The 15,209-nt window shown below is 41.4% G+C and overlaps 1 protein-coding gene across 2 annotated transcripts in view; it reads left to right on the top strand.

Moving 5' to 3' along the window:
* The window catches only part of RALGAPA2 (Ral GTPase activating protein catalytic alpha subunit 2), a 375,043-nt gene that overhangs the window by 262,562 nt on the left and 97,272 nt on the right, over positions 1–15,209 (top strand). For both annotated transcript variants that reach the window (XM_025201970.1, XM_025201964.1), the window contains one exon: positions 5,732–5,890. In XM_025201970.1, the coding sequence (XP_025057755.1) occupies positions 5,732–5,890 (159 nt within the window). The remainder of the gene's footprint in view (positions 1–5,731; positions 5,891–15,209) is intronic.

Genomic DNA, 15,209 nt, shown 5'->3' with positions numbered 1-15,209 from the left:
ATAGCATAGCTCAGGGTAACATTGAAAGACTTGTCCCTGAACAAAAGGCTTTCTACTCAAGTAATCAAAATTCAGCTGATAACTTTTGCAGCTGCAGGATTTAGCGTCATTAGTGTTAAACTTTTTTTATCGGCTGGGTTGCAGCAAGAATGAAAATCAATCACAGTAACAGCATCCCACAGTCCCTTGTCTTATTCTAACTAAATTGTACCTAACAGTTTAAAAATGAGCTGCAAAATTTTAATGCAATTTATTCCATCTTCTCCCATTGTCATAGTAGAATTTTTCCAATTCAGAAATCTGGTTGCAACCCCATACTGAACTCATGCTCCTTCGCTGCAAAAATTTGTTAGCTATAGCTAGATTAGATTTTTAGCAGCTAATCTAACTGCTGTAGGGGTTTGCAAAGTGGGGACAGAGCTGTGCTATTGGATTTGTCCAATTCATTTGACTCCAGGACTATAATTGCACTTATGTCTTACAAGGCTTTTATAGCCTAAGGCTGGCCAGCAGCAGAAAAACAAATTGGCAGTGATACAGTAAGAGTGAAAGGGAATGAAAGGCACACATTATCAGTCTCCAGGCAGCGCTGTTCTGGCAGGAAGTTTCTTGGTTAATTTACAAATAAAACTTAGATTTTAGGATGGCCACGCTGTCACACAAACAATGGGGATGTCAGGCTTGACTGTTACTTAGTAAAAGTAGCAGCCATGCCTACCCAAAAGCAGGAATTCTTCAATCAAACAGACGACTCCTTTCTGGAGCCAGCTGGCTATGTAATGCAATTAGTAGGAAAAGGAGGTCAGACTATTAGGTGTGTACCATGACCAGTGTCAGCAGTGGCGTGTTGCCTGGCAGGCAGCATGCAGAATAGCTAAAGCAGAGTGCCTTTAGAACTATTTACTCAAGTGAATGAGTAGACGTGGCGCACGACCAGTTTCAGAACATGGAATTGTTTTTGTAAAGCTTGAGAAATGAGCATTTGTTCTACAACTGACAACTAAGTTCTGAAGCACAGATTGCAGCTGAGGAAATGCTGTGAACACATGCTTAGTGATGTCAAAATTCGAATCAGAATGTCCATGTTGACTTACGTTACATGGGTATTCACAGTTCAGTCTAAAGGAGACATTAAGAAACCACTGCACGAGAAGAAATATGTGGTTCAAAAAGTGTATGCATCTTATTCATGTTATTTAAAGTCCTATGTGTGTCAACTACAGATTAATGCAAATCTGTGAAGGCTCCCTCAGACTTTGGAGGGGACATTACAAACAACTTCATAGGCACGCCTTCCTGAATATTTTTTCCAGGTCCAGTTCTGGTTTTGTTCAGATCAGAGCTAAATGTAAAAGGACAGGCCAGCTATTTGTCCATTTATTATTTTCCGGTTGTCTTGGGTTTGGGGGGGTTTTTTGTTTTTTTCATATTGTATGTATTGAAGGTGGAAGGACTTGCCGCTTTTCAGCCTGGATTGATCTTATGCTTATTTACTTGGGAATATAGCCATAACTACTCATTTTGTTGTTTATTTGGTGCTCAAAGGCTTCAGAGATCTTGCACACAAATCTAAAATCTTACTTGTATTTGAATCATTGAAGTAAAACACCTGAGGTTGGTGTGTTATAGTACCATATTTACCGGAATCCAAGATGAACTGGAATTTAAGATGACTTACCCAATAATTAGATTCTGTACATGGAAAATTTATGAATTTGTTATAATTTTCCATGTATAGAATCTAATTATCGGAGGGTCATTTTAAATTCATTCTCCTAATCCTCCCACTACTGAGGGCAGGACAAGCAGTGGCAGGGGGGCCAGTTGCAGTGGGGGGGGGGGGGGGAAATCAGGTGTCCTGATCCGCCACTTGCCCACCCCCCCAACACTTGCCCCTGCTGCTGTTGCCAGCCCCTGGTGTCTGCCCTCCTCTCCACGTGCCCCTTCCTCAGCACCTCCCCTACTTACTACTGCTTACCCTCAGTTGCAGCTCCAAACCAGCTCCAGCCTGGAGCAATGGAGCCCATGGTAGTTTTGGCCCCCACCTAACCATGCAACAGTGGTGGCAGTTCCAGCCCAGGAACCAGGTCAGAGCAGGGACCCGAGTTGCTACTACTGCCATTGCTGTTGCATAGCCAGGCAGGGGCCAGAGCTACCATGTGCTTTCTATACCCTGGGCTGGAGTTGCCAATGAGGGTGAGTGACTGTGGGGATAGGAGGCTGCTAGCAGGGCAGAGGCTGTGGGGAGGCAGAACAGCAGCTCCAACTCTGACCCCAGGTCTGGGTCAGGGCCAGACCCAAAGCTGCAACAGCCTCCTGTCCCCCCAAACTGTGTACTTAAATCCAAGATGAGAGGCTTTTCCCCCCATATTGAAGGTGGGGGGGCAGCCTTGTCTTGGATTCAGGTAAATATAGTAATTGATGATATGATGATTTTTTAGCAAACTTGTAAAACCAATCTTTTAAAAAACAATTTTATTTGATCAGTCCACTGTTAGAAAGAGATCATTGGCATTTTATGAATTCAGCAATTATAGGTGTTTGAGCTAAAAATGGTATGATAAATGGTGTTTCATGCTATAGAAACAGATATTACCCAAATGTGTATTTCTGGTATAGTCTGTTCATCTTTGATTTTTTTTTTTTTTTTTTTTAGATCCCGTAAGCAAAGCAGCATTTAACTTTGTCAGCAACTTAGAAAGATGATGTTCAAGGAAACCCTAGATGCCACAAGAAATGAGTTTCTTAATGCAGTAGATTTCACTCTTTTCTCTAAGACAGGAGTGTCAAACTCATCTGGGCCAAGGCAGGATGAGGTTCTCTGGGCCAGTCTGTGGTAAGACCCAATGTGTAGCGCCCACAGCACTGGGTCCAGCATGTACCAGCTGGGGTTCACTGTACACACAGCATGTGGGGCTGCCATGAGGCATGTGCTGCCTGCGGCACACGGGCTAGACCCGGTCGTTCTGGAATGCCATACTCACCCCACGCCTCAGATTCTTTGCAACATGCAGCACCAAGTCCAACTCGCACAGCACCCTGTGTCAGCCCTGCATACCACTTACACAGTTAGCCCTGGGGCTGGCATTTGCTGTACATGGACATGCTATAGTGGCCACATGTCCTACATGCAGCATAGCGAGCTGGCACAGAGCACATGCTTCATGGCTGCCTGGCTGCAGTGTTGCAGGCAAAGCTCCCAACCGAATATTGCCAAAGCCCTCCACACTAGAACACTACTGAAACCCCCTTGAATCTGAGGGCTAGATTCAGTCTGAACAATAGGCTGCAGACCCCTGAACTAGTCCTGCCTTGTGCAGGGGGACTGGACCCAAGGATCTACAAGGTCCCTTCCAGCCCCTAAAAATCTATGAACCTATGACTTATTCCACTGTGGCGTTTGCTAGAAGATAGGATGCTGGTCCTTCTTTCCTGGCTGACAACTAGCATAATTCCTTGTGTTTGACCTGTCTTCTGCCTCTAGTTTTGAACATTTTTCCCTTGTGCTGAAATTCTGCTACAAAATATAGTGTTGCCAGTGCTGGATGGCTGCCATGATAATTGTGGTCTAGATAGATGGTTATATGAAGAATTTGGTATGAATAAAAAGCACTATTCTTTTTAAAGGATTTGGCCCTTTCTTTTGATCAGTTTTCTATATGTCTGTATGCACTATCCATTTTTCCAAAGGTATATGAGGCAGATTGGTACTGGACACATTTCTTCACAACTTTTTTGTATTGTAAATGACATCAGTGTGCTGTGTTCTCCTGTGCATTTTCCTATGTGGCTAGAAAACAGAGAGAGAAGGCATTCTACAAAATAATGCTATATGCTGAAATTTGCTAAATTAATGAAGTCATTACAGTTCAGTGAGGTAGTGTTGGAAGTCTGTCTTAACATTAGGGCTCTGCGAGTTGGGCTATACATGCTGTCTTTTGTACTGAGTTGCAGTGACAAAAATAGTCCCATTGAACACCTGTCATAAACCACTGTCACTGCTACTCAGTGTGTGTACAGGTGGCATAATTGAGCCTTTACTGTTACTCGCTTTGTATACTAATACATTAATGCATCAGTTTGGGTGTTCTGTTAATTGCCCTACCAACTATGTTCCTTTTAGAGTCCTCATAGATTATTAGAGACTATTTCTAATATGTATAACATATTGTATATAGTATTGTGGCCAGGCAGGATGTATAACATATTGTATATAGTATTGTGGCCATGCAGTATGGGGTATTTTTTAAAACTTGCTTTACAACTTGTCTGTAGACACTTTTGTGATTTTCTAGTCAAATCTGTTTACTCTCTCGCAATGAACTGTTAAACTCAGTGTGAGTTTTGCTGTTGACTGCAGTGGAACCAGTATTTTATCTTCTTTTTTTCTGAAGTTCACCCTCTTAACATGGCTAAATAGTTCTCACAGTGCACATTTTTTTTAAGATCATTATAAAGTGTCACAGGATAGTGAGAAATTTAACATGCTGTGCTGGGAAAACCCAAAATTACTATTTATAGTGTTTACATTTTCATATTGAAAAATCAGTCTGTTGATAATTGGTATCATAAATAGGGTTGAAATGCATTCTTTACTTGTATGTATAAATTAGATAGATAAATTCAGTAACTCTTCTCTGTTTCCCTTTTATTCAAATAAAATCAAATTAGCTGTGAATTTGATTTACCTTGTGAATACGTTTCATGTTACTTTGCACAAGTATAAACCTTCAGTGAAGATGCAGTTTTTAGCCTTCTTGTCTTCAGAAATATGGCAAGACATGGTAATATTTTCTAAAATTGTTGTAGGAATCCTTTCCTGATTCAAAGCATTTTCTGGTCTGTCAGGGTGAAATTCATTTCTCCACAGAAGGCCAGCACATACGCTTACGTGTATCACATTAGTTACTTGGTTTACCTTTTTTTTAGGGTTTAAGTGGGACTAAAGTATTGCATAAACCTTGTGCTGCCTCCCCACCATAGAGGGTAAATGTTGCCTGTAAAATAGACGTCTATTTAAAATGTAAAAGACATACAATCTGTTGTGCATTTCAGTACATCATTTTCAAATATGTTTGCCTTCAGTCACAAACTTATTTTTCCAAACAAAACAAAATCAGCTATACTTAATAAGGACTATTTCTGTGCTAAGTTTCAACATATAAGTTCAGCTTTACTTTATGTAACTCTGTTCAAAAAAAGGTCTTTATGGTTTTTCCCACTTTGTCCTAACTCAGCCACTGTTCAAACACATTACACACACACTTTCAAAACAGAATTTACCTTCATGCAGAGATATGGCATGAAGTACTTCAGCTGTATAGCAAAATAGGGAACAGAGGACTATAATGGAAAGTATCTGCAACCTGAATCGTAGTAATAGCTACTGCTGTGACAGCTATAATATTTTAAATTAAATACAATGCCCTGCTAGTTAACATTTTGCTCATGTAATTCAGTTCAGCATTTAAAACTACTGTATATAATATGCATCCACGTGTCACGTAAGTTGATAATTTGATAATTATGTAATTAAACCATCAATTTTTTTTGAACAAGGCAAGTTTTGTGGCTGCTGTTACTAACAACAGATAGATAAAAAACAATATTTTAACCTTTTCTATAATGAAATATTTCTACTGTTGAACATTGTAATTCAATTTGTAAGCCATGACCCCTCATAAACTGTTGTTATCACTCTGATTAATAAAGAGCCAATTTGCCGTTGCAGCTTCGTCACTTGGGAAATGATGAGGTTCACATCGTCTGGTCTGAACACACCAGGAACTACCGCAGGGGTATTATACCAACAGATTTTGGAGATGTTTTAATTATTATTTATCCGATGAAGAACCACATGTTTTTCATAGAGATAATGAAGAAACCAGAGGTAGGTTTTGACTACTTCAGTGAGTCTGTTGTGCACATTGCTCAAATGGCAAATAATCCTGGTATAACACTGAGAAAAGTCAACATTATCAAATATTTTTGTCAGAACATATTACATTTTTCTCCCCGTGTGAGCTTAAATGGTGCGTTGAACTCTGAGGGAGGGTTGTTTTGTGGGGTTTTTGTTTGGGTTTTTTTGTTTTTGTTTTCTTTTAACAATTGAACATTAGTAAAAAAACTAAATGAGTAGATCTGAAATGAAAAGCATATTCATTTTTAGCATTTTGGGTGGCCTGCCTGAATTTTAAATCCATTGGAGATGGCTTATACAGAATGATGCTTAAAATGATGGACGGGATCCAATTTAAGCCAATGAAAGGAAAAGAATACAGAATTAAGGCTTTCCTTGGTATTAATTCACACATAATAGTTAGCTACTAGTTAAATCTCTGATGGTGCTATGGATACACATGGTGCTATATGTAACCTCACACAGATTTTTGAGACCCTGGCAATAAACTAACTCAGTATAATTTAGGGATTGCATGGCAGTCTTAACACTCATCCTTGGCTTTATGTCATTATATCAAATCATTTTTCTTGGTGTTAATATTTATTTATACTTATTTTTTTTCTTGTCAACTTTTTCTCAGATTTCTAAGAGATGAGCTTAATGCAAAAGCAATCATTGTCTAATGCATTGTATACAAAAAGGATGTCTTATTTTAAATGCAGAGATAAATGTATGTAAATGTGTAGTCCAGTACACAAGTGCATTCAGCGTGTTAACTTCTAAAGATAGAATATATTTTATTGAAATAACCATAGTCCTCACTACTATTGATATTATCTATTTACATAAAAGATAACAACGTGTCTTAGTGTGTAGACAACAGCAAAAAGGACACGTAAATCTCAGGACACGTACTAGTTGTTTAAGATACATCTTTCAGAAGTATGAAAATGGCAACATCTGTACATTTTAAGAACTAGAAATTTGTCACCCTACATTTAAAAATCTTGAAAATTTGCCACCTATTTTTCATATGTGAAAACCTTTTATTGATATATACACTTAATTTACATATATAAAGACTCTTATAATTCACTTCTCTGGAACTTAAAAGTAGAGAAAATAACATCCTAAAATGCTGAAGTAATACACAAATAAATAGCTGTTAATGTAGCTTAACCTGAAATAACTGAATAAAACATTTAGAATTTAGCGTTATGAAATTATGTGAATCAATCCCAGAAAAGCTGTCTTTTTATATATTAGTCAAAAAACACCCAAAGGGCAGAAGGAATAATAGACAACTGGAAATTTAGTGTTATCCCTACATTTAAAGTACAAACCATTACAATGTAATAAAATTAATCCAGACATTTCCAGGGCAAGTGTGGCTGACCTTTTGTTCACCAGCTACTGACCCGAGGGTGAATGAAAGAGGCTTGCAGAGAGAAATGTCTGTTGTTTGGCTTCAGTCCCTGGTATTTAAATTGCATTCCCTAATCAAATGAAAAGGCTGTCCTCTCTATCAGGTTACCGAATCCATGGCAACATTTGGCCTTTTATATACATAATGTTAGCCTTTTTGTTTGCATCTAAGTAGAGACACCTGGAGCAATGTTAACATTAACCGATTTAGCATTAATAGCTTCATTATATAAGAATTTCTGATCAGATAGCTGTTACTTTTGTTATATTGCTTCAGCTTGTATTGTTTTCATTTTTTTATCTCCCTGCTTGGCAACCAGGCAATGATTTGCAAATTTTTTTTGTCTTGATTAATTAAGCAATATAATTATCAGGAACCGTGATGCAGTCTTTGCTCAACAAAGCTTCTGAGAGAAAACAATAGTAAGTCTGTTAGTATGAATGCATTCCACGCGTCACAGATGCATGAGGATATTCTAAACAATGAGACGAAAAGCTGCCTGCAAAAGAGGACAAAGAATGCCATGCAGACTCTACACAGTACACATACCGCCAGGGACATACTGTGGGTTCCCTGGGACACAGATGCCTCGTTAGATTGCAGCTAGTCATCAGAGATTAATTCTCAGCCATTTGGTACAACAATTTACCCATTCCCCAGTCTTTTAACTAGTGCTGCTTACTATAGAAGTGAAGTCTTTGTACTCAAAAGGTTTATGTAACCTTGCCTACTTTTAGTGTTTAGAACAAAAATAATTATTTTTTCTTAGTAATTGTACTGAAGGAAGCATTTGCAACATGTTGAATATATTTTTTCACAGCCCGTTAACTTTATAATTTGTATTGGTCATGAAAGGGTGTACATTTCTGTCCACATCTGAATGTGTTTTATTTTCCTACAGTTTATTTAAGCTTAGCACATTTATTTTGCATCCCTGTGAAATCAAGTATTCTCCAAAAGGCAACCAGAATATCAACTTTAAAAGTACCAAAGATAGAATATGCATTCAACCTCATTAGGTCAAAAAGACTTTATGATGTTGTATCCCCTTGAGTTTAATGGCCCACAGCAAGACTGTTGAAATGGAAATTAATAATTCTAACCTTTTTTGATTTTATGGTCTATTCACCTATTCCTTCCCAGTCAACAGTCCCATTGAATCAACTGAAAGTTTGGGGTATGTAATCGGTCTCTGATTGGATCTTCAGATTCTGATTCTGAAAGGGTACTGGAAGCCCTGAACACCTGCTGAATTCAGCTTGAATTAAGCATTCTCAGCATTTGAGAGGGCTGAACCTTTAAAAATAAGAGCTTCTTGAATTATTGATTTACGTTTTGGGAAATGACAGGTATACATTTCATAATCTGTAAACAAGTTTGTTTACATATATATTTTGGTAATTTTTCATTAATTGAACATTTGCTTCTGTATGTGGAAATATCTCTGAGAGCTTGAAAACATTTCTGGTAAATTTTTCAAAATGTAAAACACATTTTTAAATTTCTAATATTAATTCACAATATGTTTTACCAAAAAAAAGTCTTACAGCACATTTCCAAGATTCTGATAATTTTCTTGAATGTGATCAACCTTTTAAGTAAAGGTGATCAAAAGAATATTTGAAAATTATTTTTACTAATAGATTTAAATACTAAAGTGAGATTTATATTATCATCATTTTGGATATATATGTGAATATTAAAATTTAAAGCTTCTAACACGCACAATCTATTGCATAATGCCACATCACCTTCTCTGCATTTATTCTGTATATAACTCACCAGATACCAAAGTGAAAATGTGTGTCAATGGTGGTGTTAGTGAATACTCAGTCATACCTGGCATACAAAATTGTTTTGGATGTTTGCATCCTCTTTCACTATTTTAAAAATATATTCTTCTTGTCATAGAATTTTAACTTTCTTATAAATGCTTAAGTTTATGTAATTCTTAATTGAAAAATGAACCCACAAAACTTGATGATCCAGAACTTCCATGGCACAGATAAATTTCCAGGAGGGAAAAATTAATGACTTTTGCATTAAAAAAACAGACCAAAGCTTTAAATGTTATGTTGAATTCATTGAAAAGAATCCAGGATTAGTCAAATAAATGATGGAAATGTTTTACACTAATCTATTTTTCTTTTTCTTTTTTTTTTTGATAACTATTTTGAGTAAAGGAATGACATAAGTATTCTGTGAAAAGACAGCTGTCATTTGCAGATGTTATATTAAAACCAAATTTCTTCTGTAATTCATTGCCACTTCTAATTAGAGGAATTCCCTGGATACAGGGGATTTATATTATTCCTTTTGTCCATTTATTGAATGACTGTCACAGTCACCCACAAGCGGTTGCAGAAGAATAATAGAGGGTATTTATTTATGCAGTAAGCCTCAGTACAGATGGAAAAAATCCATAGCTTAAATATTGATAATAGTTACTAGCTCCTTCTTAGGTTTTTCTGTTTTGATTTTTGTGACGAAGAAATGAGCTCCGAATTGACTTATTCTTAAAATTAGAATCTTTTATGATTTCTAATACAGTACTATTAAGATTTTCACTTTTTCCTGTTTATCATTGATAATCGGTGTCTGTGTGTGTGTGATTTCATACTGTTTCCCATTTTATAAATGATATGGACTTCTTTGTGTTTTGTGCCACTAATACTGCTGACTTTTCAAGTTTCTGGTAGAGAGAACACTACAACTCATCAAAGTAGGGTATAAGATACATTTGTGTGATAGCAATTCTAAATCAATAAAAGGTATGGAATTTTGGGGTGAGCTTATTAGCATTTGGCTTTCCTATTTGCGTGAGGTACTGTTTTTATGGTCTTGGCAGGTTTTTTACTATCGTTGCCAGTTCATCAATAGTTAAATACCTTGGATCAGATCACTCTTCTCTATAGCCCAGCCCATGGCAAAGGCTTTACAGCAGGTGTGGGCAAAATACAGCCTGCGGGCCAAATCCAGCCTGCCAGGCCTTTCTATCCAGCCCGCAGGGCCCCTCTAAAAAACAATTATTACTGGTCCGTTGCTGCCCCTCTGAAGTCTGGTGGAAGGCAGAGTTTCAGAGGCGGCATACTACCAGACCAGGCAGGCTTTGTATGTCCACCTCCATGGGGCTTTCCGGCACTCCAGCTGGGAGCCCCATGTGGAGGCACGAAGTGTGATGGCGCATGGTTGGCCAAGTGGTGAGGGGAGGGGAGCTCCTGTCTGCAGGAGGTGGGTAGGTGTGGGGTTTGTGGGGACCTATGGGGGTGTGAGACCCCCCCCGCCACACACCTCCTCATGGCTTACAGCCTCTGCCACCAGCAGCAGCAGGTGGCAGGCCCTCAGGGTACTCCTGGCCCATAGCAAGGCAGAGTCCCCCAGCAATGCATGGCTCCATCTGAATCCAAGGAGCTGCATGTGGTGGCACAGAGTCTGGCCAGCCTAGCCTGCTGGTACGCACCTTCAAACCAAACTGGGCTGACTCCCTGCCAGCACATGAGGCTCCTGGCACTGCAGGTGGGAGCCTCGCATCGTGGGGCCAGGCCAGGCAGGCTCCATGCTTCCACATGGGGCTTCCAGCACTGCAGCAGGAAACTGCATGTGGCAGCACAGAGCCAGGCCAGCCCCATGGCACGCAGACTGGGAGCCACAGGGATTTGTGTGCCATTGGACCGGGCTGGCTCTGCGCCTCCACATGCAGCGCCTCACTGGAGTGCTGGAAGCCCCACTTGGAGGCACGGATTGCCCGGCCTGATGGTGTGTGGCTCCCACCTGTAGTGCTGGGAGCCCCACATACTGGCATGAAGCCAGCCTGGTCTGGCTCAAAGGCATGTGCAGAGGTCGGGAGGGCTCCATGCCACTACATGCAGCTCTTGGGATTCAGCTGGAACCACATACCACTTCAGGGCTCTGCCTGCCACAAGCCATGAAGGCTTGCCACCTGCTACTGCTACTGCTGCTGCCGGCAGCAGGGGCTGTGCACCATGGGGGTGCAAGTAATGGGGAGCCCGCACCAACACACATACCATCCACACACTCCCAAATCCCACATGCCCCACAGACCCTGCCCCCCATACACCCATTCACAAACTCCATGCATACACCCCCCCCACAAATCTCACACAATCTCCAAACCCACCCAACCACAGCCCATAGCCCCCACACACGATATACAAGAGAGAGACTTTTTTAAAGCTTTTACGCAATCACCTCTATATACACTATGCAAATGCATGTAAATCAGGACATTTTTTTTAATTATATTACAATATGTTATAGTAGATGCTTGTTTTTTAGTATATGACTTTTTTTTCCTGTTCCAAGATGGCAAACCCTTCCCAAAGGAGTACTTCCAGGGCCAAGGGAGGGAACTTCCAGTGGTAAACAGAGGTTAGGAGATGTGACTTCCAGTCCCAAGATGGTAATCAGGGGGCAGGGCACCTGTCAAGGCTTGGGGCTACTTTTACAGTCCTCAAGAGCTCACCAGAATTCGTTAAGTGGTCCTCCAGCCAAAATAATTGCCCACCCCTGCTATACAGATACATCCTTTGTAAATATCCATTTGCAGAAATTTCCCACAGTATTGTCTCTTTTATGGGTCCACATTTCCTCTTATTAAATTCAACTCAAACATCAACCTGCCTTTAAATCAGTTCATGGCTTTTGCTACTGTACATAAGAACTTAAAGCAACAACTTAGTCCCTTAATGTGCCCTAATTAAGAATATAGAAATATATGGTATCCTGTCTAAAACACCAACAGAATTAACCTAAATTTATCTTTTAGATAAATCATTTTTAAGATTCTTGTTTCTCAGAAACTCTCATAACACTGTCCAGTTTGTCTCCAGCTTTCTAGAAAAAAAATCTATCAGATCACACAAGGATACTATCTGATCAGTTCTTAAATTTATTGAAACTTAATTCCATTTAAATCCAGTTCATAATAGAAAATGATCTCTAACCTTAACTGAAGAAGGGAATGTGCATAGAGTATACTATCCCAGCTATATGGTTGGTCCAATAAAAGATCCTTGTCTCTCTCATAGAGTATGCTAAATTGTTGTCATTTACAAAAACAGAAAAAGATGGTCTTCTTTGAGTAACTGCCAACATATACGTTCCTGAGTAATGGATGTGGCCCATGCCCTGAGCCAGTCTCTAAATGCAGAGACTTTTTTTTTTTGTTTATAATAGCTGCACCCATTGTGAAGACGGGTGAAGAGCTCACTGGCCAAGTTCGCGGTCACTCTTGAAGATAGGTTGCAGATAGAGGCGGACCTAGACAGGCTAGCAAGTTGGGCGGATCGGAAGTTCAACGTTGAGAAATGTAAAGTCTCCACCTCGGGATGAGCGGCACCAAACTGACTAGCACCACGAGTGAAAGGGACCTGGGTCTAATCAGAGACCACAGTATGAATATGAGCCATCAGTGTGATGCTGTAGCCAGTAGGGCAAATAATACTCTGGCATGCATCAATCGATGCATCTCCAGCAAAACCAAGGAGGTGATTCTTCTGCTCTACTCAGCACTGGTGAGACCACAGCTGGAGTACTGCATCCAGTTCTAGGCACCACACTTTAACAAGGACTTGGACAAGCTTGAGAGCCCAAAGAAGAGCCACCCATATGATCAGTCTTACATGGCAAACCATACAAGGAAAGCCTGAGGGATCTGGGACTCTTCAGCCTGAGGAAAAGAAGGGTGAGAGGGGACCTGGTAGCAGTTTACCACTACACTAGGGGAGTACATCAAAGGCTCAGTGAGCAACTGTTTACCGGGGCACCCAAGTGGAAAACTAGGAGTAATGGCCACAAACTCCTGGCAAACTGCTCAACACTAGGAAAAAGTTCTTCACAGTCAGGGTGTCCAGACTGTGGAATAGACTCCCTCCAGAGGTGGTGCAATCACCTATCCTAGAAATCTTCAAGAGGAGACTAGACAGTCACCTTGCTGGGGTCACCTGACCCCCAGTTATCTTTTCTGCTTGGTGCAGGGGGCTGGACCTGATGATCTTCCAAGGTCTCTTCCAGCCTTACAATCTATGAATCTTTAGTTAGCGTTATATTGGTGCAGTCAACTACCCTTCTGGCCCTGCACCATGGGGGTAAACAACAGAATGAATTTTCTGCTGTTCCATTTCCTCTCAACTGCCTGGCTCAGACAGCAATGTCTCACCAGCTTGTGACCCCTGGCTTGTTTACTTTTCATTCCATCCAGGAAGAGCACACACCAACTGCTGAAACTTCCTTAGGGTTCCTTAGGGTAACGAAGGGTTTTTGAACCCGAAAGCTTGCTTAATAACTATTCTCCAACCATTTGGGTTGGTCTAATAAAAGATATTATATTCACCCAAGGAACCTTGGCAGCTTGTGACCAGCATTTTTCCCCCACTGACAGTTGTTCCTGTTTTCCTTAAGCAACTTAATTTTTACTTAGTTTGAATTCCCTCTTTTACCTGATTTTATCTCTTTGTCTTATCCTCTTCAGTGATAAAGGTGGGTCTTGTGACCTTTGGGTCAGGGCAGGCACCTTACTACCCCTCCCTCTCCTCTATTTTATCCTTCAGCACCATTAGGTAGCCACTTTCTTGTCTCATCATCATTGGTGTTTTTCCTCAGTCCCTCACAACATTTTTATTTTCTTGCTTCAGGTTGTCAGCAGAATGGCCATTCTTTCCTCTTGATCCCTGGGGTTCAAGAAATATCCCTCCTGTGCTAAAAAGGTTACCAGTAGGCCTGTGCAAGTTGGCAGCGATCCAATCCACACCAGGGGGCATGCGGGAAGGGAGGGAGTGGCTCCCACCGGTGCACCCACCCCTGGGGTAGGCATGGGGGGGGGGGGCGGGGAATGTACCTCCCCCACCCAGATCTGTGCATGGAGTGAGGGCAGGCTTCTGCTGTGGGCCGGGGATGGTGCCAGGATCATCCCAGTGCAGGGTTGAGGCAGGGCTGCACTCTGGGTGGGCAACAGTGCTGGGAATGGGGCTACAGGGTGAGCTATAGCCAGCCCAGAATTTGCCATAGTTCCCCCAACCCAGCTCCCAGCTGGAAAGAGCCTGATGCTGCCCTTGGTCCCAGCCTGCAGGAGCAGCCCGCCCTCACCCTGCACACAGATCAGGGGGCACACCCCCCATGCCTCCCCCAGGCGGGGGGGGGGGAGCCATACCTCCTCCCTCCCTGTACCCCTTGAATGAGCTGCTCGTGGCTCAGTCCCACACTGCCCCCCACCCCATCTGGGCAGTCCCTGCCCCAGCCCCACTCCCTCCTTCACCATGGGGGCCTCTATTTGCCTCCCCCCATGCCTTTTCACTCCCCTCCTCCTCTTTATTTGGTGCACCCCTATTGGATACACATCCACAGTGCCTGTTCTGTTTGGATGAGGTGCACGTCAAGAATAAATGCACCATCTGGAAGTTTTTTCAAACCCCTGAAAGGAAAGAAAAGCCAAACTAAATTCTTCCCCTTCAAGAAATAAATGACCTTTTCACTCCTGGTCCTTCAGGCTCCACTGTGCACTGAGATTTCCCTTTGTACCGCCACATTCTCCTGCACCATCCGCACCACCAACTTGACAGAAGTCCCACCCTAGAGGCTGTCCCTGAACACAGGGCCCTGGTTTTCACTTCACTAGCTGAAATGTGAGACTTTATGGTCCTCTCAAAGTTCAGCCTGCCACTGATGCCTCCCAGCTTGTGCAAGCAGTCAGAATTCAGGAGGGGCCTATTGATTTGGTGCCAAAGGCCCTGGGGGAGATGAAGACTGACAAAGCTGACAAGAGGCCACTACATTGTAATTGCATCCTTCAACCTGCCGTTGAGGGCTCACTGTCTTCCTGGCTTAGAAATCTAGGTCCAAGCACTAAGGATCAGACAGCACACT

The sequence above is a fragment of the Alligator sinensis genome, unplaced genomic scaffold (assembly GCF_000455745.1).
Source record: "Alligator sinensis unplaced genomic scaffold, ASM45574v1 scaffold140_1, whole genome shotgun sequence".
Classification (NCBI taxonomy): Eukaryota; Metazoa; Chordata; order Crocodylia; family Alligatoridae; genus Alligator; species Alligator sinensis.
Note: the sequence above shows the minus strand (reverse complement) of the source record. Positions and strands in the feature narration are given on the sequence as shown.